The 24,226-nt window shown below is 36.1% G+C and overlaps 3 protein-coding genes across 5 annotated transcripts; 2 read left to right on the top strand and 1 right to left on the bottom strand.

Annotated features, from left to right (window-relative positions):
• Positions 1–2,487: 2,487 nt before the first annotated feature.
• si:dkey-94e7.2 (uncharacterized protein LOC100141353 homolog) lies at positions 2,488–5,546 on the top strand. Of its 3 annotated transcripts, XM_059501759.1 has the most exons (8): positions 2,488–2,505; positions 3,415–3,506; positions 3,916–4,031; positions 4,189–4,344; positions 4,486–4,590; positions 4,798–5,007; positions 5,100–5,292; positions 5,409–5,546. In XM_059501759.1, the coding sequence occupies exons 2-8, from the start codon at positions 3,484–3,486 to the stop codon at positions 5,509–5,511; spliced, it is 906 nt and encodes a 301-aa protein (XP_059357742.1). In that variant the 5' UTR covers positions 2,488–2,505; positions 3,415–3,483; the 3' UTR covers positions 5,512–5,546. The 3 variants fall into 3 exon arrangements, with proteins under 3 accessions (XP_059357742.1, XP_059357741.1, XP_059357743.1); XM_059501758.1 differs by lacking the exon at positions 2,488–2,505 and having other exon boundaries at positions 3,079–3,506; XM_059501760.1 differs by lacking the exons at positions 2,488–2,505; positions 3,415–3,506 and having other exon boundaries at positions 3,928–4,031; positions 4,178–4,344.
• A 2,259-nt stretch (positions 5,547–7,805) lies between these two features.
• LOC132096421 (oxygen-regulated protein 1) lies at positions 7,806–17,323 on the bottom strand. The gene is made up of 4 exons (XM_059501757.1): positions 17,052–17,323; positions 15,374–16,053; positions 13,686–13,842; positions 7,806–13,548 (listed from the first exon to the last, which is right to left on the bottom strand). Exons 2-4 carry the CDS (start codon positions 16,040–16,042, stop codon positions 8,144–8,146), a joined length of 6,231 nt encoding a protein of 2,076 aa, XP_059357740.1. The 5' UTR covers positions 16,043–16,053; positions 17,052–17,323; the 3' UTR covers positions 7,806–8,143.
• Positions 17,324–19,262: 1,939 nt separating this feature from the next.
• Positions 19,263–23,867, top strand: LOC132096420 (transcription elongation factor A protein 1-like). The gene is made up of 10 exons (XM_059501756.1): positions 19,263–19,464; positions 19,999–20,061; positions 20,159–20,264; positions 21,850–21,949; positions 22,092–22,237; positions 22,507–22,563; positions 22,683–22,837; positions 22,917–23,063; positions 23,147–23,218; positions 23,317–23,867. Exons 1-10 carry the CDS (start codon positions 19,390–19,392, stop codon positions 23,323–23,325), a joined length of 930 nt encoding a protein of 309 aa, XP_059357739.1. The 5' UTR covers positions 19,263–19,389; the 3' UTR covers positions 23,326–23,867.
• The last annotated feature ends 359 nt before the right edge of the window (positions 23,868–24,226 follow it).

The raw sequence follows: 24,226 nt of genomic DNA, 5'->3' as shown, positions 1-24,226 counted from the left end.
ACACAAGACGAGAGTTTGAGATTAAAAAGTATATTACTTTTATTCTTTCTTTTTTTTATTTTTATATATTATTACAATGTTAAATAACTATTTTCTGTTTGAATATATTTTAAGATGTAGTTTATTCCTGTAAATTTTCAGCATCATTACGGCAGTCTTCAATTCATGATCCTTATGAAATTATTCTAACATGCAGATTTAATGCTGGATTTTTTTTGGTACTCAGTTATCAATAATGGTTCTTATTCAAATAAAAATTGTTGTTGATATTTTTATATATGGTAAAATATATATATATAAAATCTTTGCCAAAAGTTGCTTTTATTTCTGTTCACGGTATGCTCCATGTTAATTGAGTAAATTCATTGAGAAATTGTCCATCAACACTATGTAACAATCTGTTTAAATTTCATGTTCCACCTGAGAGCTGGGACTGTCAAATTGTAAGGAGAGTCCTTTTTTTTTTTTTTTAAGTGTTCAGTGGAGGTTCAGTTATTCAAGATATTTGAATGCCAGAATGTATAATTGAGTATTGACAAAATATTGAGTGCCTGATAATGTTACAGCTAGTGCTGTTCAAAACATACTGTTTGTTATTGGCCGATTGTGGCTTGCAGCTTTCTGGAGAAATGCTCAAAATACTCCTTCAAATAACTTCACACTCAGCATCCTGAAAAATATACCTTTTATGAGTCATAGTCCTATAGCAATGCTATAACAAGTCTGTGTGTCATTTCGCCACAAACTATTTTTCATCTCAAGTCGGTGGTTAAAGGAAGTGTGTGTGACACTGATGTCATTTGCACTAATTTTAGCAGTAGACCATGTTAATAAACTGAGACTCTTATGTGTAAGGCTTAAACATTGCCTTCCTTGCTTTCTAATACTAAATTAAACAAATGCATTCATAACATATTTGTGTAATATGCAATTAGTTGTGTATATTTTATTATATAAAACAGGTGGCACCTTTCCCCTTGCTTTTCTTCTCTGTTATATTAGTTATTATACTTCACACCTATGGGCAGTAAGCAGAATGAACATTATCTTCATTACACACAATGCAGGACAAAATTACTTGATTACAGGGAAATAAAAAATGCTTACCATCGATAACATTTATGATGTGGAAAAGCATATACATTCCATGCAGAATTATTAGGCTAGTCAACATTCCGATCATATTTTTAAACACTTTTACAAATTCCAAACCACATCAATCACTAACTGGAAGTGAAAAACGCTCACTGTTGCTCCAGAAACAAACACAGTGCATTAAGGAGGTGTAAACTTTTGAACAGAATGAAGATGCATTTATTTTGAATGAAGATACATTTTTACAAGTGTACATTTATCTTATTTTGCCTAAATATATTTTTTCATTTAGTACTGCCCTTCAGAAGCTGCAAAAGATACTTGCATGTTTCAAGACAAAATAAGTTCAATATACACTGATCTTCAAATTCAAAAAGTTTTCTCCCCCCTTATGCATTGTTTCCTTCTGGAGCATCATTGAGTGTTTAAACCTTCTATAATAATTGCATATGAGCCCCTCAGTTGTTGTCAGTGTGAAAAGATGGATCTCAAAAGCATACAGTCGGAAAGAGTTGTTGGAAAGAGTTCAAATACACAGAAATTGTGGGACCTAAGGGATTTTTCTGCAGAACAGCAGGCAGTATAAAAAAAAGAAAAAATCAAGCAGCTAACAATACAGTATGTGTGTGTGTATGTACAGTAGATATGCATGCATGTATATATAAGGCAATAACATTTTTGTTCACATTTAATGTCTTTGTTTTGTTTTTTGTTTTTTTGTTTTTTTAGAGACAATGAAAAGGAGGGAACTGTCTGTAAGCTGTGGAGTCGGATGGATGCCTTACATTTAACTCAGAAACGCCATTGCAGATGAGTCTATTACAACTAGAATCAACTCAAGGACACAATGGTGACACACATTTATAAGAACTTTCCCTGTGATATAAACATTTCCATGTGGTAATTATTCACATTATTCTTATTGTGTAGCACTGATTTAAAGGGGAAGTTCACCCAAAAATGAAAATTCTGTCATTAATTGCTCACCCTTATGTCATTCTATACCTTTAAGACCTCTGTTCATCTTCAGAATACAAATAAAGATATTTTTGAAGAATTCTGAGACCTCTCTGCATATATGCGTGATGCAGATGACACAGAATAGCATACGCTGTTTATGTTCAGTGCATGGATATTCTACAAAATGGCACCAGGGTAAAATCAAGGAGACAAATATTTGTATTTTATTTGCCGAAAGAAAGTATTCTCGTAGTTTCGTAAAATTATTGTTGAACCACTGATGTCACATGGATTATTTTACTGATCTCCTTGCCATGTTTCTGGATCTTGATCATAGTGATTACATTGCTGTCTATGGGAGGATGAGAGAGGTCTCAGAATTCATAAAAAATATCTTAATTTGTGTTCCAAAGATGACTGAAAGGCTTATGGGTTTGGAAAGACATGAGGGTGAGTAATTAATGACAGAATTTTCATTTTTGGGTGAACTAACCCTGTAAGCTTAGTGAATAATATGTACAGGAAGCATTAGAAGTAGAGATTTGTATTACTTGGGGTAGTGTTTTAAATAAACTTTAATTTTGCTTTTTTTGTGCAACAATTATTAAAACGAAATAAAAGATGCACAGTGCCACATCCTTTGCATTATTTTTTTGTAGTAATTAAATTGTTTCAATATGAATATTGTTTTAATAGATAGTTCAGTACAATAATTGTCTATGCATCTAAATCAGTACTTTAAACTTTTTGTTTCTAAGAGCTTTGTATAACAACTTAACAAAAAAAATACCAGTGGCATAAGACAGTAAAATATTTAATGATCTATTATGTAAGATGCTTGTAATGATTGCTTTAATGGTATTAATGATTTCTGCTTAAAAATTGTAATAATCTACTTATATGATTTGTATTATCTGGGAACTGTGCAAATATCTTTCTATCTATCTATCTATCTATCTATATGTGTCTGTCTGTCTGTCTATCTTGTTACAGTACTTAGGGTCACATTTATATTTCATGTTTTTTTAGAGGAGAGAATCTCACACTAATTAAATTTTCCTAAATGATTTACTCCATTAATTAGTATTCCATTGTACTGCTCATATACACACAGATTGTTCTACTCATATACGGACTGATTTTTCACTTATCAGTTTTATATGGTTATGTTTATTTTTAGGTTATGCATATACTTAGGTTAAAAACCTGCAGCAAGTTTCCAGAATCCACAAGGAATGCATTCACGCTGAGTTAACAGTAGATCAGTGCTTTAAACCGATTAGCTGTGGATTAGTCTGTTCAATTTCTAATCCACACCAATGCACTGTGGCTCATGTTAAACAATGCACCGTCTTTCAGTGCAGTATCTGCAAACAACTCCAGAGGGAAGTCATGTGTTGTCTGTAGTGCATCTATGCATTGAGCAAGATGTCCAACATATACACTCTGAGGTAGGTTTATAATTTCTGTCTTTTGATGTAAACTTACAATTGAAATAAGCAACATTTCTCACTTTTATTTATTGCTGCTACAGTAATTTATGTTTAAGTTTTAGTTCAGTTCAGAAATTTTATATCATGATTATTGTACATGCATTGCAGATAGTTTAAATCTGTCACTGTTTATAAACTGTTTTCCCCCATTGATTTATTTATTCAATCTCTTGTTTTTATTTTTTTATTATTCACTATGGACTTTATAATGGAATAACCCAGTAGCTCAAAGTGTACCTTTTAAAAGGCCAGGCCCATTTGTTGTATCTCTTTTGTTAAGAATTGCTTGTTAAAGGAAGATCGCCATTAAAATCATAGTCATTTGCGCACTGCTCCTTTAACTTACATTTATGATGCAATTGCACAGAGAAATGTTTGGTGGCCAGTGGTCATCTAGCGAACGACTCGATGGCAAAACAGTCATTATAACTGGAGCAAATACTGGCATTGGAAAAGAAACCGCAAGAGACCTGGCAGGACGCGGTATCTCATTTATCTTATTCTTGTGTGCAGTTACGAGCCTTTGTAATGTCAGATTCTAGAAACTAACTACAACTAAAAAAAAACATGAAATGTATGTTACATAAATTTATTTAGGATACCAATTATAAAAGTCATGGTTTTTGGAGTTGTTTCACAGGGGGCAGGATAATAATGGCTTGCAGAGACCTTGACAAAGCAGAAGGAGCACAGAAAGAGATCATGGAGGACTCAGGGAACCAAAACATAGTGATCAGGAAACTAGATTTATCTGACACCAAGTCAATCAGAGAATTTGCTGAGACAATCAACAACGGTAAGTGATTAATATAAAGAGTTTTACACCAAAATCTGACTGTGTATTTGATCTAACAAATCTTGATAATAGCAATTCCCTCAGAAAATACCTCTCTCCTACAGCAAACCAAAATAATTACTAAAACCCTCTTGTTTTCAGAGGAAAGAGCTATTCACGTACTCATTAACAATGCTGGGATCATGATGTGTCCCTACTCTAAGACAGCGGATGGTTTTGAGATGCAGTTTGGTGTCAACCACTTAGGTAAAGTGTTTTTCTTGTTCATTCAAAGGCAATGTGTCAGAGACCTCTTCGTTAATGCCTCTCTTAACATAATGCACGTTACCAATAATATCCATTTGCATATCTTTACCTTTGACTTGCTGCATGTTTAATGGTGCATACTTATTATAATATATACGTATATGAAGTGTGCTGTTGAACAATAGCTTAAACTTGTATGTCAATTAGGCCACTTTCTGTTAACCTTCCTGCTGATTGATCTGCTGAAGAGATCTGCCCCCTCTAGAATCATCATCCTTTCCTCCATGGCTCATAGTTGGGGCACAATAGCACTTGATGATATCAATAGTGAGAGGTATTACCACAGTAGGAGGGCATATGGTCAGAGTAAATTGGCCAATATCCTTTTCACTCATTACTTGGCCAAAAAACTCAAGGGTAAGTAATCTGGAAGATTAAATAAATGGGAAAATTAATGGGTACTTGTGCCGGGGAGTACTTTTTTGATCTAATGTGAATTGTAATTTCAGACACAGGTGTTACAGCATACGCAGTCCATCCAGGAATTGTACGAACAAAACTTAAAAGACATATGAATCTCGGGCTTCTGATCATGTGGAAGATTGTCAGACCTTTCACAAAGACCCCAGTGCAGGGAGCACAAACTACCATCTTCTGCGCAGTGGAACCAGAATTAGACAAAGAGAGTGGTGGTTACTACAGGTATTGAATTGTGTCATACTAAGTTAAATACAGTTGCAGAGGCAACTGATATAAACTGACTGGATCCCATAATGGATTTTTGTTTTGTTTGTTTTTTTCTTTCCCATTTTCTACAGCAACTGCAGACCTTCGAGATGCACCAGAGCTGCTAGAGATGATGAAATGGCTGAGAGACTTTGGGAGCTCAGCTGCCAAATGCTGGGAATAGTCTGGAACTAAATGCAGTGTTTTCCGTACACAATTCAGTATATTTTTATTTAAAAAATTCATCACTGGGCCCCTGCTCCTCCTCACCCACTACTGTTTCCTGGATATCATGAGCAGTGGCTCGTCTGGAATGTCTTAAATAAAATTAAAAAATTCACATTTTTATTTACTTTTATTATTGTTATTTACAATTAATTCCAACATGAACACCCAAGAAAAAATGCCATGACACAAACTCTTACCAACAAATACTTATTTCTCAGTAGGTTGTTTTATTTTAAAGTTAGAATTAGAATAATAGATTTTTCCCCATTCATAAACCTCCATTTGCAATATCAAATGTTCTAGACTCTTGATATAAGTACATTAAACGGCGAGCATGTAACAATTATACACTACACTTAAAGTTAATTTTAGCTGTTTGACCTTCCACAAGTAATATTTCCTTAAACCCAACACTGTTTAACAACAGAGTTTTTTTGAGAACTAAACATTTTTGACAGAATCAATTACACTTAGCATTTGTTTAATCTCTTTTCAATGTTTTGGTGATTTCCCAGACTTTTTTTTTTTTTTTTTTTTTTGTAAAATCCAATCTGTGTTAAGTTTAAAGATGCAAATCAATTGAGAATAATGAATGTTACAACACGTATGCATGTATATTACAACATCTTTTGTGCTGTAGGAAATAATAATATAACACTATCATAAATGTATACAATTAATCTATACAGTTTAATAAACTTGATCATTTGTAGAGGTGATGCAATTTTATTTGATATTAGCACAATAAAAATAATCACATTTAATGTAATAATGATGGCAGCTGCCTTTCGATACACTTATTCATTGTTGTGCATCATATTTTTACATTGTGCTCTTCCTCAATGATATTGTGCTATTATATTAATACTGCATTAAAAATTTATTTTTTTAATGTAAAAGACACCCTCAAAATAATCAACCAATTCAAATAATACATATTTTCAATTTAACATGTAACACACTGCTAAATGGCCTTACCCATAGATCTACTGTTTGTCAGTGTTTCATGTGACCTAATTAAAACATGAATCTACAGGACCAACAATGGCACAAAAATGTCAGAAAACAGCACATTGTTCACTCTTCTCCTATTCTCACCAAATTAAATAAATAATAGGTAGTACCAGATTAACACTGCCATTAGTAATAGCAAATTTAGGACAAAAGTAGTTCCTTTCTTAGGTATTCAGTAGTTACTAAATAAAAATATCCGCATTGAATACTACTTCTTAACTGTGATCAATAAATAATTAATTATTAACCACAACAGTAACGTGTCTAAAACTAAACTATTGACTTGTTTAAGACAATTATTTAGACATAATATTATATCCCCCCCAATAAGTTGGCTATGCAGGTTGAGATTGTCACTACTATACACTTTCCAAAGAGTAGTTTATATCAAACTTAAACACAGAATAATAATGATAATAATAAGAAAATTATAAAGGGAAAATGACAGGCCCATGATTGGATTAGTTCACTATTATGAGCTGTATTCACTGTCAGTTCAATACTTCTCCGACTCCAAAACACCTACCTTTGGTGACAGTATCTTAGGAAAGAGTTCTCTTTAGGATATGAATATAAACAATGATGGTCTCTTGTCAAAAACCATTTACATCCTTAATGAAAATGTTGCATTGTGTTAAACACAAAACAACATCTTCCAGATTACAGTGTCTGTTAGAATATCACTCACAGAAATGTATGGCTGTACAGTATGTGTCAGATATAAAATATATTAAATAACTTAATTAATTACTTTTGAAATCAATGTCAACCCCTCATTAATTACTCAAGCATTGAGTATGACAAGGTATGACTTGAGTAATTAGTGAGGGGTTGATATCAATGTTACAAGTCATTTAATAAGTGTTTACAAAATGTTACTGTTCTGTTTAGTAATTCATTGGTAATACTTTATTAACTGGTCATAGTTAGCAAGTTCTTAATGAGGATATTTTTATTTAGTAATTACTGAATATCTACAAAGGAACTACATTTGTCCTAAATTTGCTATTACTTCCCACTTAGTTAATCTTGCTTCCATATTAGTTAATAGTATTGAAGCTCAGTGTTGATGTACTGTAGTACTATTACTTTTTTATAGTTACTTGTTAACAACGGACTGCTCATAGAGTGAGGCAACACATCTTGAGAAGTCAAGGTGTGTGTGTGTGGGGTCAAGCATATTTTAGGGCTATGCGTAATGTGTTTTTTTTTACCCAATAAGAGACAGGTCCACATTAGGAAACAAATGCAAAAATTAAGTTCATTTATTTTTCTTTATGAGAAATACCACTTAGGTTGTTCAATAGATTCAAGTAAATCAGATGTGCAATATAGCCCCTGTGAAATTAAAATACATGTCTGAAATAACCCAAACTGTTTAAAACAGGCAAATGTTTATGACCGAAAGCTTAAATACCAGCAGGCACCAAAGTGAGAAAATTAAAGTCTTTTCACTGCGGTTAAAGACTGTAGCTTTTACATTTATCTGTTAAAACAGTTTAAGCGAATAAGCTACTACAAATAAATTAAATCTGAAAATACCTTAAATAGAAGTGCTGGTGGCTGGTTTATTTTCCCTTTAGAACTATAGAATTGGACAGTGTTGCCCACACCTGAGATTTAGACCCTCCCTCGACTCCTCCTCTTGTACTCTCCGACTGTCTTGACTTTGAGATCTGTTAGTACCAGATCCCGATCCCTCCTGAGGATGAACTTTACCATCAGGCAGTTTGAACTCAACAGATGCAAATGAAGACATACTTCCATTTTTCTTTGCCCACATTTTAGAGGACTCACCCATCGGAGATACCTTAAGTTCCTTGTTTCTTCTAGCGGTCCCTCCACCGCTGCCATTATTGGCACTTTGGGCATCCAAGAGAGGATCAGAGTCACTGCTATGTGCCATATTGAAGTATGTACACTTTGGTGTAGGGGGTTTAGCCATGTCCTCCAGCTCAGAAGAGGATATTACAGCCAGAGGCGATGCTTGGTTCTCACAATATGGGTAGGCTGAATCCTCACTTTTGTTGTCCTGAGCCGTGTCAGCTGATGTTGTGTCTCCATTTCCATACATTCCCATAGTTGCAGGAGGAGAGTTACGAATGAGGTGGTTTTCCTTGAGAAGCCACCTGCCTTTATCAATCAGCACTCCCTCCCCAGAGTCCACGTTGTCTTTTAAAGACATGCACTGTACTGATTTATAGTCTCCGTCAAGTGAACTTTTATCGCTTGGTGATCTACTGTGGGATACTGTTTCTTGGATTGCGCTTTTTGTATCCTGAAAAGAAGCAAGACTGCTGCTTTTTAAACTTGGACTGGGAGAGGGTTTTGTTGTCATCCATGTGGACGATTTCATCAAGCCACTTTCTTTTACATGGTTTATTCTTTTTGGCTTCTCTGAACTTCGTTTTATGATTTCTTGAAAGATACGTAACCTCTCCACCTCCTCTTCTCCACTATCTGTAAAAAGCTCCTGCGACTGGTACCCACCATTGTCGGATGTCTCAGGCCTATAATCAGACAAATCTGATGTATTTGGGCTCGGGAGACATTTTTGACCATACTGATTATCTATCTTTTGGCAAGCCATAAACATATCCCTCATTTTGTGTTTGTCTGGCTCTATTCTGAGGTTGCCATTTGAATCACATTTGACAGTCAGGGTAGAAGACAACAAAGCCGAATTAATTAGGTCTAGCAGCTCTTGTGAGATCTCAGTTGGATGTAGTAGATAATGATAGCCATGCTCCATACCTAAACTCTCAGCTTTCTCAATCTGGTGCTCACTTGTACTCATACTGCCATATGACTCCCCTTCCACAGAATCTTTATTATCAGTACAAGAGTGTCTAACACTATTCACACTATTATGAGAATCAAGCGAAACCGAGTCTTCTTCTTCTACATCACACTCAGAAGAACTGTCCTTTTTAGTGAGACTACCTTTCTCTAATGTCTGGACTTTGCAGGGTTCAGACTCACTTGTGTTTGGCTTTGTTTCTGTCACATCCTCAGCCGCAACCTCAGGATCAGAGATTGTGCAAGAGTCTGGTTGAGCATCTGGATCTACTAGTTCACAAACTTCAGAGTTCTCATGGTCCACTTCATTAATGTCATGATCTTCCACAAGCCCATTTTCAATCTGTTGTGTTTTCATGTATTCAGCTTCATTAGTCATACTATTTTCCTCATTACTACCATATTGAGTACTGCTGTTGCAGGGTGGATCATGATCCTCACCTTCTGAGATCTCTGGCACATCGTCTTGTTGATTTTCATCTTTGACATCAGGAGACATCGCGTGATCATCTTCTTGGCTGGATGACTCTAATGTTTGCTCTCTACTTTCACCCTCTGTATCACAATGAGGTAATGTTGTCTCTGAGTTAATGGAAATACATTCTGATGAGATGGACTTGTTTTCTTGTTCATGTCCTCCATCACTAATTGTTTCCTCAAAATCAGAAAGATCAGCTTCCTCTCTGACGCAGTCCTCAACTGTATTGTGCTGACTGTCCTCATTTAGCTCAGCTGCCTCTCTGTCTGAAAATGGCACACACTCAGTTTCTGATGCTGGACATGAGCATTTGGCATTTGTGTCTTCGGGTTCTGAAGCATCTGATTGCTTGCTATTTACCCTGATGTTCTGAATGCTGTCCTCCTCCTCTACATCAGTCTCTCGTTCTTCTATGATCTCTGGCATTACATTGTCCTCTCTGTCACAAATATTGTCTTGGTGATCAGAGAGCTCAGAAACTTCTTCTACAGCTACATCTGTTATTTTTTGTTCTGATGTTAGAGAGCTATTTCCATCACCATCTTTGTTTTCAGATTCAGACTCTTCATGCATTACCCTTTCTTGCATGCTCTCTGCATTCATCTGGTTGTTATCAAATGTTTCTAAAACCTCTGCTTTACTTGAATCACTACCATTACCCTCAGGTGACTGAATGGGCACTGCTATACCAGAATCTTCATTACCCATGTCCTCTTCTATAGTTTCGGAGTCAGGGGAATGAGCTTGGATTAAACACAATTCCTGAGATTCTTGTTCCATTTGATCATTGGTTTTGTCATTGTCTTGGTCAATATTCTCCTTTTCCTCTTCCATGTCAGCAGCTTTCTCTAAACTACCACTTAAGGAACCATCCTCATTTTCCTTTTCTTTACCTGAAATTTCACTGATGGTGTCATCATGTTTGATTACGTCTTCTTGATTAAAATACTGTAGTTCTCCTTCAACAAGAGATGAAATCTCTCTGTGAATATCTTCAGGCATGTTCAGTTCATCCAGTAACTGTTCTATACTAAAACTGCACTGTTTGTCCTGATCTTCTGTTTCTCCTTCTAAGTCCACTTCTACGGCAAACTCCTGCTCTGAGAATCTTGGTGACAGCGGCGGACTCTCTTCAAAGACATTTTGGCCCTGGAAATCTCTCCAGCTTTGTTTTAGTTTGGATGAAGTAGAACTTTGAAGACTGGTCAAGCTGGCCTTTACCTCATCTTCATCTTTAATACTGGATATTTGTTCCAAGGACTGCATCACCTGCAGGGCCTCTGAACAGACATTAGAGTTGCTGGCTTGTGATTCATTTTTGTAGAGGACTGAAAGTCCATCTCTCAAAGTCATCAGTGACAAGAAAGATAGAAGTGCTCTTGAGGGAGACCCAAAGGCAGAGGCCACCTGAGAGGAAAAATCTGGTAGGCTACTCGACTTTTCCCTTTCCAGAGGTGTTAAGCGGGTTGGACTCAACGCCTGCTTGATGGACTGAACAGACAAACACAACTGCTGCAAAACTGGTTTCATGCCTGACGTAACTCTGACCTCTGTATTTTGTGATGTCCCAGAAGTGTCAGGAGGGGCCAAGTTCTCAGATGACTTGTGCATTCTTACAAGACCTTCCTGTTCAGAATGTAACCTCAAAATTGGCATCGATTTACAAAATCCTCTCTGCCTCTGTGGCTCGGTTGGCTCTCCCTCACACATTATTTGTACAGGTGGGCGAGAAGTTGGCCTCTCATCAGCATTATCTTCGAGAGAAGGGCCTTCAACATCTACGCGATCTATTTCAGGGTTATTTTTAATCTCAGAGCCATCAGTGGAGTCACTCCCTATCTGGAAAACTGCTCTTGGTACAATCTCTGGATAGCTTGTCTCATCATGGTAGGGCACAGATTCTGGTTCAATTTTATTTAGCCAGCTTTCAACGTATTGATTTACACTGGAGGAGGATAATTGTAGCACAGGCAATGATACACTTTCACTCAACTCCTGTTTTTGTTTAGAGGACTTTTTTGATCTGACACCATTCATTGACCTTTGTTTCGGTAGCCTCTTTATTGGGGCTGGCGACTGAATGTCTAAACTATTCTTCTTTAGTTTAGGCCCATGAGAATCATGGTCATTTGTTTTCACTTTGTGGGAAATGTCTTTAATAGTTTTATTAACGTCTGTAATCTTTGGAGAACTTTCAGATGTTTTTGTCTTTTTATTTTTGTCTCTTACAGCTTTGTGTTCACGTCTGTCACTTTCTGCTGAGCTAGTCTTTTTCTCTGATCCCGTGTGGCTTAGTGTGTTTGACGTCATTTGTAGGTCTCTTGAAGACCCCGGAGCACTGCCCCTTATTTTTCTCACAAATACAGATGATTCAGAAGAAGTACTTTTCTTAGATTTTTTGGACTTTGGTGCATTATTTTTATTATTAATAACAATGCTTTTATCCTCAGAGACTTGTTCCATTGCTGTTGCTGGATGGATAATTTCCTTTTCAGTCCTTTCAGACATACCCTCAACCAATGTTTGTTTTTCATCAGTGAGGATGGATGGATTGTTGTTTGTCTTTTTTGGAGGTGTTGAACAGGCAGATGATAATGATAGCATATTGGATTTTGCACCATCCTGGGAGTTGGAACTTGTGGACTGCCTAGTGAGATCTACATCGCAATCATTACTTGACGAACGGGGTCCTGAGTCTGTTGAGCCTGGCTTGCTTTGAGGCAAAGCTTTTGTGTGATATCCAGGCTTGTTGTCCACATACACCTGTGTATTTGCATTGTAATTGTCACACGTACCCTGTGATTCATATATGTGCATCACAGTCTCTGTTATTCCCATCGTCCCATTGTTTTGTAGCTGAAGAATCTGTGCAACACCTGATGATCTAAAGGAAGTGTCAGACTTTTTCTGCTTAGCCTCTCCCAATTCACTCTTCCCAGGTTTTGACACAGTTCTTGTGCTGCTGCTACTGTTGTGACTGACCAAACAAAAACCCTCCGTCAGCTCTCCTTGTGCAGTTCGCTCCATGTATGAGTACGCACCTACGGTACTCTCCTGAACTTCAGTCTCTGAAACAGTTTTGATGTTTTCGACTGAGGCCTCTTTTCTTTGTTGTCTGGGACCTGGAGTGGGTAGCCTTCTATAGATGGACTTGGGCATTTCAGATGATGTATCACTGCCATAATGTTCCTTTTCTTCATTGATGAATCCTACAGATTTGTTAGCGAGTGTATTGATTTCTTTAGAATCTAGGCTGTGAGGTCCATTCGACTCTTTGCCTGAGTCATTGGTTACTTCTAATGAGTTTGCACCTGATTGTGGCTTGGAATTGCACCTCTGCTGGTTATTAACGGAAATGCGGCTCAGTGTAGTTGTCCAGTGGATCATTTCCTCTTGTTTTATAGTAAGATGCACCTTCATCTCCACTGTCATGCTGCCATCTTCATTCACCCGAAAAGATTTTTCAATGTCGTCTTCAGTAGGCATAATGGGGCAATTCCTCTGCTCCACACCATGCGTAAAGTCACAGGTCTCCATCTCATCTGATCCCAATGGCTGACTGCCTTCGGTTTCCATTGATTCATTATTTGTCCTGTTGTGCTCTGTCAGATTTCCATTTAGTGACTTATTGATCTGCTCTACAAGGAACCTCTCAGAAGATAAAGAGAAATTCCTTGATCTTGAAATAGTCCCAGATGGAATCTTTTTTTCTTCTTATGGGTGAATGATCCGATATTATTAGAAGACAGAAGATGGAAGATGACAAGTGGGAAAAAAAACATAATTAAACTTGAAAAGCAAAGCAAAGTGCTAAACAATAATTATTAAAAATAAAATAAATTTGGCTCACGTAGTAGTGTCTCAGTTTGTGTTGGATGAAAAGATTCAGATGTCCTTGACTGGACATTAGTAGGAGCTTGGAGATCATAGATTCCTGTTCTGAAGGGTTCGTTACCAGCTGCAACAACAATCCCAGAGCACAAGATGAGGGCAGGAAGTCCTTCAACCTATAAATAGAACATAAACATATGTGCATACAGTAAATAACATTATTCATTTTTCAGTAACTTTAGGACATAAGTTTGACAGCTAACATGAGTTTAAGTCTGTCATGTGTGTGACATTGCTCAAGACACCATTGGGACATGAATGATTATAGTGTACTCTCTCTCACAGCTGGGGGTAAGAATTAAAACATCATGGCTTAGTACATCAAGGACTGACGGAATGACTGTAACGAACAGTGTTTGGAATTTAAACACGGCGTTTAAAAGAACGACGTTAGGTAACGACGTTATTTTTTCAGTAACAGGGTAATCTAACTAATTACTTTTCCCGTCGTTACAACGCCGTTAACATTACTGGACGTTAAATGCGGTACTTTACTATGCATTAATTTAATAAACTATGTAATCCGAACGCACCCCTGGCTCACACAGCTAGTGAGGAGGTGGGTTAATAACGAGATAAGCGATTATGATTGGCAAAGGCAGAGTCATGTGTTTCATGGTAGCCAATCAGAGCCAGTGTTTTTACACACATGCCAGCATACGCACCAGTGGCGCCACACATGCAACAGCTAAACAGAGATTCGCAGTAGCAGCAGCAGAAATGGCTAGACAGGAGGAATCCGATGAAAAGTTGGCATTTTCAAGGTGGAGATATAAGCACTACTTCAAATTCATTGTGGTCAAAGGCAAGAACGTGCATGTAATTTGTACATGTAATGTGTGACACACTCATCTACAAAGCTAGTGGCCAAAAACACATTTCTTACAAAGATAATACTTGGAAGTGCAGGATAAAACCCTTGCTGTCTGTTGACGTGCAATAAATATCGAAAGTTATGTACGAACACCTGTCTGTTCTACTCATTTCAACTGACTTGTGAAAACTGCTAAATTCTTTGACATGTAGCAACTTTTTTTTTTACTTGTAATGAGTTACTTTTATTATAGAGTAATTCAGTTACTAACTCAGTTACTTTTTGGAACAAGTAGTGAGTTACTATAATTAATTACTTTTTTAAAGTAATGTTCCCAACAGTGGTAACGAACAAAGAAATAGTATACTTTGAAGCTTAAAAGCCAAAAAGATCAAAATATTGCACGACAACATGCCTAATAGACAACACATTCAATAACAAGACAAAGCAAAACTGTCTCAAAAATATTTAAAGACAGGTATTGAAAAAGAGCCGTTAAATAGTGCTAAAATCTTGTACAAAAGCAAAGCATTACAGTGTAATATCACAGCATTTTAGATCCTTCTCTGTTAGTCAAAGATATTATAATTGTGTTTACATAAAATGCATCAAATTTAATGTACTTATATTTGGAAAATATTGAAGATTAAAAGAAAAAAGTGTAATTCATACTTTTTTAAGGGCACAGTGATGTGTGAAATAGAGAAAAATGATTTCAGTAACTCCTGAGATTAATCATAGTATTAGCAGTTCAAATTCTTAACTAGCTGCAGTTGCCAATGTTTGCTATAATTTTAACTAGGAAAACATTTATATATATATGATATACTTACTCTTCTGCCATCTTCTGTGTAAAGCTTCACAACTGGGAACTGCATCACTTGAGAAAGATAATCCAAAAGAGCATTAAAACTTGGGGCTGTTCTTCTATGAAGAACAACTACTCGCTTCATACTTGGATCCCTGTTTTTGTACACTGTCAGTCTCTTTGGTGTTCGTACCACTACTCTGTTTTCTAACATTTTTCCTGCCCTTGTGGTCACTTCATTTCTCTTTACTTGCTGCCGGACCAGTTCCCTGCGTGCTTGACGTCCCGCACTGACAGGTCTGGTAGTGTTCCAAGGGACCTGTCTCTTATGGACCTCATCCAAGTTAAAAGGCTTGACCTTTTTCTGATCTGAGCACAGATAAGAGCTCCCATCCTGCACATCATCAAGGGTGCGGACAACATGTGTTCCCCCGGGTGTCGTTATGGTCCTTACCCCAAATGGCAGAGGCACTTTCTTGGAGAGGGCATCTAGAAGGGCATCAAAGGTTTTAAAAGTGCGGCTGTTGATGACCATCCGGTGCCCTGTGAACTGAGGGTCCCCGCTCTTGTAGAAACATACCCTCTTAGTAGTAGTGGGGTCTGGTTGGGGGTGTAGTGATCTGGAGACCAATGTCTGCACACTCCCCACAGATATGTCAGGATGTTGTGCATCATTAATGTGTGTTGTGCTCATGTTAAGAGATACTGAAAAAAAAACAATAGTTTAAAGTTTTCTTTTTCATTGTGCATAATAAAAATATAAATTATGAATTGTATGCCATAACATTGTTCTGTTCTTACTATCAGTTTCCTATTAGGTTTAATTCTACCGTACTGAAATTGCTTCCAAATTCACTTTGTGTCACCCATAAAGCAAGTGTTTTTGTAAATAATTGTACTCTGGGGGACCTTCAGCTGATGACAACAAAACACAACCTTTAAATTATGTGATATGCTCTTTGTAATGAAGGTTCTATACTTTGCTATTCTTACAACTACAAATGCATTAGAAAAATCTATCTGTAGTTCATTAGCAGCAACAACTACATTCATCTTTCAGGTATTGTTTTAAATTTTTCATCATAGTCATTAATGAAATGGCTTTCTGCAATTAACAGTGAATTGGCTTCTCTTAAGGACTAGAAGAGTTTGATCAGGAATGTTTGCTTAACATGATCAGGTATAAGAATGGAAGTCATTGAACAAATGCTAATGCTAATATTAACTGAACTCAAACTAGAAGAGATCAAACAAATAATGTATGTACACACACACACACACACACACACACACACACACACATTAAAACAACCTAAATCCTAAAAAGAACTCTAGAAAAGGTATTATGAAAACCGATCACTATTCCTAAAATGTAATTAATGTTATCAGAAAACATCCTCTTTATACAGATTGCTTTGTCATTTGGGATGGACAGTCTTATTCAATTGACAAAACATGCTCCTCAAGAATTTTTCAGTTCAGTAAACCATTGCACAACAGCCACAAGACATGTTCTGGAAACCATGATTCAAAAGCACACACATATATAAAGCTCAAACTAAAATTTCCTTCCAATCTGCTGCAAACTAAGTTACATAAAACAATCGATACAATGTCTCTTAAAGCAAACACCATAACGAATAATACCTTATGATTAGCATGCATCAAAAAATACACACAAGATTTGAAGCCACTCATCCTACCTTATTTCACATTTTCAGGAGGGTTGAGTTGGTGAGTTTGTTGTCCATCAACTGAAGAGATTATGAGCAACGCTCAAGGCTATTTTGGGACGGCAGGCATCAGAGTCGATTTGTGTAATCTTTGGTCACAATTAAACAGCATTTTAGAGAAAGAGTATCAAGAATACTATCATTTTAAGCCTTCATATATTAAAACAAATGTAAAAACACAACCTTTTTAAACTTGTTGTTTGTATAATCTAAGCATTTGCACTAACATTTAATTAAATTGCATATTTAGCCTATGAGGTTTCTGTACTGATAACCATAATAACAGTACGTGTGATACTGAATGATATACAAACATAAAATATCATAATTAAGCGACAACCTCCATGCAAACCTTTCATCTGATCTCAACTGTTTACATAGCATAATACCTGCATCTTTGTCTCAACTGACTGTATAATCAACTAAACAAATTACACTTGTACACAATGTTTTAATGGCTTTCTCTTAAACATAATGAGACATGAAGTATTTGTTCTGCTGTGTGTGATATCCAGCAGATGGGTGAAGGTGTTTCTAATTTCTCTCAGAGCTATAAGCAGATTTAATGCCTCTGTTAATAGGGATTAGAGTGGGGTGAAGTGGAGAGGTTTTATGCTGTAGCTGACTATAAGGGAAAGGGAAGTCTCAGCTGGTAAAGCATGTGTCTCTCAGTGGGAGCATAACTGTGACTACGGAAGCACAGCAGAAATATTGTGATTGTGATTGGTTTACAGCTGAGCAACACCATTTATAAATGCATTACATCTGGGGAGATGGTAATCTTGTATCATGTGAATCAATCAGCGCGAGATATGAATATGTATATAATAAAAATATGGACTTTACTTGCTGAATCTGTTCATTCTTTAACATTTAATAATTTTTCTTCATAATGAGACATTGTGCAGAGTTTGTTCATTTATATTCAGCAGTGTCTAGTAATCTCAAGGCTCCCTGTCACGTCTCAGATAGTTTTAAAGGATTTCCTTATCAGCATGGGGTGGAGATTAGCCTTGCAGTGTTTCTAAGGAAATTTCAAGCAGTTCGGTTTCCGCAAACAGTTTTGCTCACTGATCAAGCTCTTACTCTATTCTATAACTAGTTGAGTTTCAGAACAGTATAAAGTACAAACTATTATATATATATATATATAATTTTTTTTAATAGTCTTAAACAGATTCTCACACATCCATTTTGATTCAAGCATATAAGGCCTGAGTATATATAGGCCTGAGTATGGCTGTATAGTATATTTAACATTTTAAATGTGTATATGAAACATATCAGAACATTATATCTAAACCAGTGTTACAAACACCATTACCAATTTATTATTGATAGCAAAATAAATATTTAGATACAAGATTAGATTAATCAGGATGACAATTTAGGCTAATATGAAAGGATGACTTGTAAAACGAATTGTATGCATGTTCAGCTACCCCAGGAAAAGGCCAGAGTCTCTCACAGTCCACAAACATTACATTCTGCCATCTATGTCTTTAAAAAAAAAAGAAGAAATTAAACCGTCTTATACACAGTAAAACTTTCCACAATATTCACAAGCCTTATACATTCAAGCAAACTACTGTAACAGATATTAGACTAAAATAATTATGTTCTGTAGTTTTCCATAATTATTGCTTCTCAATTTTCAGCATCCACTATCTTCGTGTCCGCCACTGTTCATTAATAACATTTGGAGGCACACAACAAACCTATATCTTACCACTAAACCAATATTATTCGAAATGCTAACCAAAATAACTGGTTTAGTAATATATCCCCACGAACTGATTATAAATGCATTGCCAGTGCCAGCTTATCCGACAACAAAACCTGTTGTTATGTTGTGTCAGCCGTCGTAGTAAAACGAGCACGAGCGCACTCTAGTGTTGCAAACAGAGGTCACTGGAATCTTACCACACGATACTTTCAGAACAAATTACTACCAAATCGCTCCATACCATACAGCTCAAGATATTTTCATTCTTGTGCACAACATTTGAAACACTTGTGTCTGTAATTTCAAGTGGTTGTGAGGATACACTATATTAAATACATTAACAGAACACTTCCAGTGTGACGCGCCTTCGTTTCTTCGATTAGTCTTGCCTGCGCTTACGTCGATTGAGTAATGGCGCTGCTAGTCAACGGTTTGATTAGTGATGTCTGGGCTTTTCATAGAAACGCCTTCCTGCCAGAGCTGTTGCGTACGCCGCCGGTTAACTGGGGGTTTCGCGTGTGCTTCTTCGTTTTTTACATTTAAACTCCGTTTATTTTTTTAATTTACCTCTAAACATCTATAATGGGTAAGAAAGAAGAGGAAGAGATAATTCGGATCGCAAAAAAGATGGATAAAATGGCACAGAAGAAGAACGGGGTGAGGTGTTTTGTCATGAATGAATTCCCAGACGAGGCTAACGTAGCAAGCTAACAGCTATATACATGAAGAATAACTGATTTCATAATCTGTAGCGAAACTGGGGACTTGTTTTCTTAAATAGATTAAGTGGTTAATGCTTAAATGTAAAAAAATATATAGTGGTTTAGTTTATTTTTTAAGAAACTCAACGCTTAACGGGGAAATTAGCAACATTAACGTTAACTTAGCTATTAGCGCGGATACGCATAGGGTCAGTCAGCGGGAGGCAGTAATGCTACTGATTTCTTATAAAAAATAATAATTAAAAAAATGATTCCGGCGTTCAGTATACTTATGAATATATAACAAAGCAAGATTTTACCCAGATGGTGTCGGTAAAAGTGATGTTATGCTAATTAGATGTTATGCTACATAGTTGCTTCTGTTGACGTTTCTGTAAACATGCTTGTGTATGATTTAAGTTTATGGTTTCTATCAGTTTGTCGTAGTGCAATATATTTTAGTAAGTAGTGTTCATTTAATTTTTATTAGGTTGGTGCACTGGACTTACTAAAGGAACTAAAGAATATCCCCATGACCCTGGAGCTTCTGCAGGTATGTTGTATACTCTGTTGTACACTGCTCATTCATTCATGCTTCAGTACTCAGATACAATTTAATGAGAAATTTCTTCTGCTTTTCATATAAACAGTCTACAAGGATCGGGATGTCAGTCAATGCCATCCGCAAGCAGAGCACAGACGATGAAGTGACCTCACTGGCCAAGTCCTTGATCAAGTCCTGGAAGAAACTGCTGGGTAAGTGTAATCAAGAATAGGGATGCACCCATATCATTTTTACAGAACCGATCCAATACCAAAGATTCTGAGTATCAGCCGAGACCGATCCGATACCACCACTGTTTTTATTTTTTAATCAACATAGAATTTCTACACCTCATTGTTTACCTGATCGTTACTTTAAACACAATCTACCTAATATAGACAACTTAATTTTAAAGAAAAATAATAAATGAAAAAAATATATATAATCATAATCTGACAAAAAATACTATTGTAAACTAGTTTAGTGAGTAGCAGCAAAAGTTATTCTAGAAAAATCATGAGTGCTCACTAATTTATTAATTAAATAATTTAATATATATACATATATATATACTACAAACTAAAATACATTTATTTTAAATGTATATGATATATAGGACAGAACAAGAATGGCTATTAATAATCTTTCATTGCACAAAAGTAATATAATATGAAAGGCTCAACACAGAGCGAAGTGCTTATGCGCATCCCGTGTGCAGAATAATGCGCTTGAAGCAACATGGAGTCACAGTGCTCAGTATAGAAATGTTCAAAGTCAAAAGTGAAAAGAGATTAATGCGTAGTGTATTAAAGCTGTGCAATAGTTTGATCCTTTTCTTTTAACAGTTTTAAATCTCATTTACTGTGCGCTCTTGGAGAAAGTTTCGTTGTCTTGACTGTTGAAAACCGAACGTGACTCGCAGCTTGAATGCTGAATGGAGGATGACATACAGCCACAGTGGAGGGAAGAGTTTACATGAACTTGACTTAAATATTCCTCTGCACTTCACATTAAACTATGGAGCGGCTTCAGAATACTTGGAATATAGTGCACAAAAACTTTATGCTGCTTTATAATGTTTTTGTATCTTTCGTACGGCTTAATAATAACAGATTAATATACACACAATAATGGATTTGGATCAGTCTCGGCCCAGTATCAGAGCTGATACCAATATTGAGTATTGGATTGGTTCATCCCTAATCAAGAAATAACACTGGCATTTTCATTTCAAGATATCAAGTCCATATCAAATCTATATTTAAGTAAAACATGTATTTTAAGCATTTCACACATAAATCACACAAGTTTTCCCTCCATCTTTACAGTTTGGTTGAATTCCTCATATGTAGTTTCTTGGTTAAGAGGTCGTAAAATGCTTGAATCTGCATGTTTATATCTAATTTATACACTTTAGCTGCCATTAAAGTATCAATTCCGTTAGAAAACAAATATTAAACCAGTTATTGCACTGCACACAATTTATTTTTAAAGTGGGTCTTATTTGTCAAATACTTTCCGGGACTATAATATAATGTATAAAACTGTATAATTCCAAAAACTGTAGCTGTTGCTGCTAATATAATTTCAAGTTTCTCTTTTAGTTTCTTGACTAACATTTAATATAAGTCACTAAGGGTTTGTGTTGTTGTAATACCATTAATTGCCTGTATGTGGTAGCAACTGCAGGTTTCTTTTTTTAACAGATTTTGAGTCACCACACAGATATATATAGGCCATTGATCATTGTTAGTATTACACTGATGAAATTTTTAACGAGTTGGTTTTGACATCCAGATGAACCTGCTGCCGAAAAGAACTCGGAAGAGAAAAAGAAGGAACGCACAACACCAGTGGTTTCACCGTCTCAAGCCAGCCCAGAACCCAGAGAGGAGAGGTACCAAGACCATGTTAATGGTCATAAAATTATTATCAAATTTAATAATCACATCATTCTTGATCTTAGGACTTAAATACGACTTTATCAAGCTTTCTCACCCTCTGTAACTTTTTCATCTATCTTGTTATTTCTCTCTCAGCTCGAGCAGTAATTCTAGCAGTAAGAGTGAGTCTGTGGATGTTACACCCAACACATTGATAGCCACTTTCCCACGAGCACCAGGCACATCTGACTCAGTCCGTATCAAGTGCAGGGAGATGATGTCAAGTGCTTTGCAAACAGGAGGCAAGTCATGGCAGGCAATGTTTCCGCGCACACATTCTTCTCCTTGTTAAGTTACCACACAGTGTCTTGCCAAGTGTATTTAGACTTGTTACTAATTTTGTTATAAATCATTCACAACATTCAAACTTCAGTGAGGGTGCAAAATACATTAATTACTTTAATTAATGCTTATGTAACAGGTATAAATAATTAAGAAATTATTGATAATTGGTCTATAATATATCAGGACGTTTTAAAATATAGTTTGTGTCATCTTATTTTTCTTTCAGATGACTACATTGCAATTGGTGCTGACTGCGATGAACTTGGAGCTCAGATTGAAGAATATATCCTTTTCATATTCATCCCAAAAAGTAGCAATTTTTATTGAAATGTGAGCAAAGTCTAAAAAATACTAGTTGCCAGCATGCTGAATTTCACATGCATTTCCTTGACCACCTTGCACGTATCTTTTTGGAGTTCAAAAATACTGATATGAAATACAAGAATCGTGTACGAAGCCGAATCTCCAATCTTAAGGATGCAAAGAATCCCAACCTGAGAAGGAATGTGCTGTGTGGGAATGTGAGTCCAGACCGCATAGCAAAAATGACAGCAGAGGTGAGTGGCAACCAGTATTTAGTAATTCTAGGAACATGTTATCTCTCATACTGACGGTATGGAAATCTAAATCCAACAGGAAATGGCAAGTGATGAGCTTAAGGAGATGAGGAAGAATCTGACCAAAGAAGCCATCAGGGACCACCAGGTGGCCACTTCTGGTGGCACCCAGACTGACCTATTCACTTGTGGGAAGTGCAAAAAGAAGAAGTGTACCTACACCCAGGTAATCATATACAATGCTTTATGAATATTGGTATAGGTTTTTATATATACATGTACATTTTATAAACGCACAACTTTCTTTAGGTTCAAACTCGAAGTGCTGATGAACCTATGACAACATTCGTCTTCTGCACTGAATGTGGAAATAGGTGGAAGGTATGTTATTCCTTTTGCTGTTTTATTTTGTTGTATCCATTGATGCATTCAATCGATGAATATTTCTCTATTTGTCTCTATTCAATCTGTTTCCACAGTTCTGCTGAAGCTGGGGGTTGTTCTCTGTGTATGGAGATGTAGCTAAATTCCAGGACCACGTTTCTGTATCATGGACAACAATTTAATGGCGCACCTGATGTACAAAGGGCCACAATAGACCCCATCAACCGTTTGTTTTATTATAATGGTCCACAAACTCATGTCCTGTGTTTTAACTTGACGTTTAGCTAGGCCATAGGCCTTTGGACTATGATCAATGTTGTTGAATTTCTGTTTTCTTTTACCATCACTTTTTATACGTAGTTCAAAATTTTGACAACATTCATATTTAGATAGTTTTGCTTTGCTCTAAAGAAAGCTAGTCAAAACTTAATTTTCCTAGACAAACTTGCCCATTTTAAAATAAAATGCTTTTAGCGTATGTTTGCTTTTGGTGACGACTCAAGATTTTTTGAAAACCTTGTTCATTTGGAAGCTACTTTGAGTCTCTTTGTCACTCTGACAATTATACATATTTATATGCATGATCTACAAATTTTTACTGTGTACATGGCTTTTACTTTCAGGAGTAAAATGATTTAAAGATTGATGGTGATTGTGATTTTAAGTGTCATCTTAAGATGCTACATTATACATCTGAGATGGTTGATGGTTGATTTTTCTTATCAATTCTCTTTTTTGTTGCTGTTTTTAAGTTATTTACAAGAAAATTAATAGTCTGATAGATCAAGGTATCTGTATCTTTTTTTTTTCAATTAAAAAAAACATTGGAAACTCTTTAATGCTTATATCAGAAATGTAGGCCTCTTATGAGTGCAAGTATAATATAGAACAGCTTTTTATAATAACTTTTTGTGCATGGTATAGGGATATGAATTGCTTTTTTTCTGTGAAGTCGATTTCTCCAAAAAGGGACCTCATTTAACAAGCAAAAAACAGCATTCCCCA

Source organism: Carassius carassius, chromosome 20 (genome assembly GCF_963082965.1).
Source record: "Carassius carassius chromosome 20, fCarCar2.1, whole genome shotgun sequence".
In the NCBI taxonomy this organism is placed as follows: Eukaryota; Metazoa; Chordata; class Actinopteri; order Cypriniformes; family Cyprinidae; genus Carassius; species Carassius carassius.
This window is presented reverse-complemented; position numbering and strand designations above follow the sequence as displayed.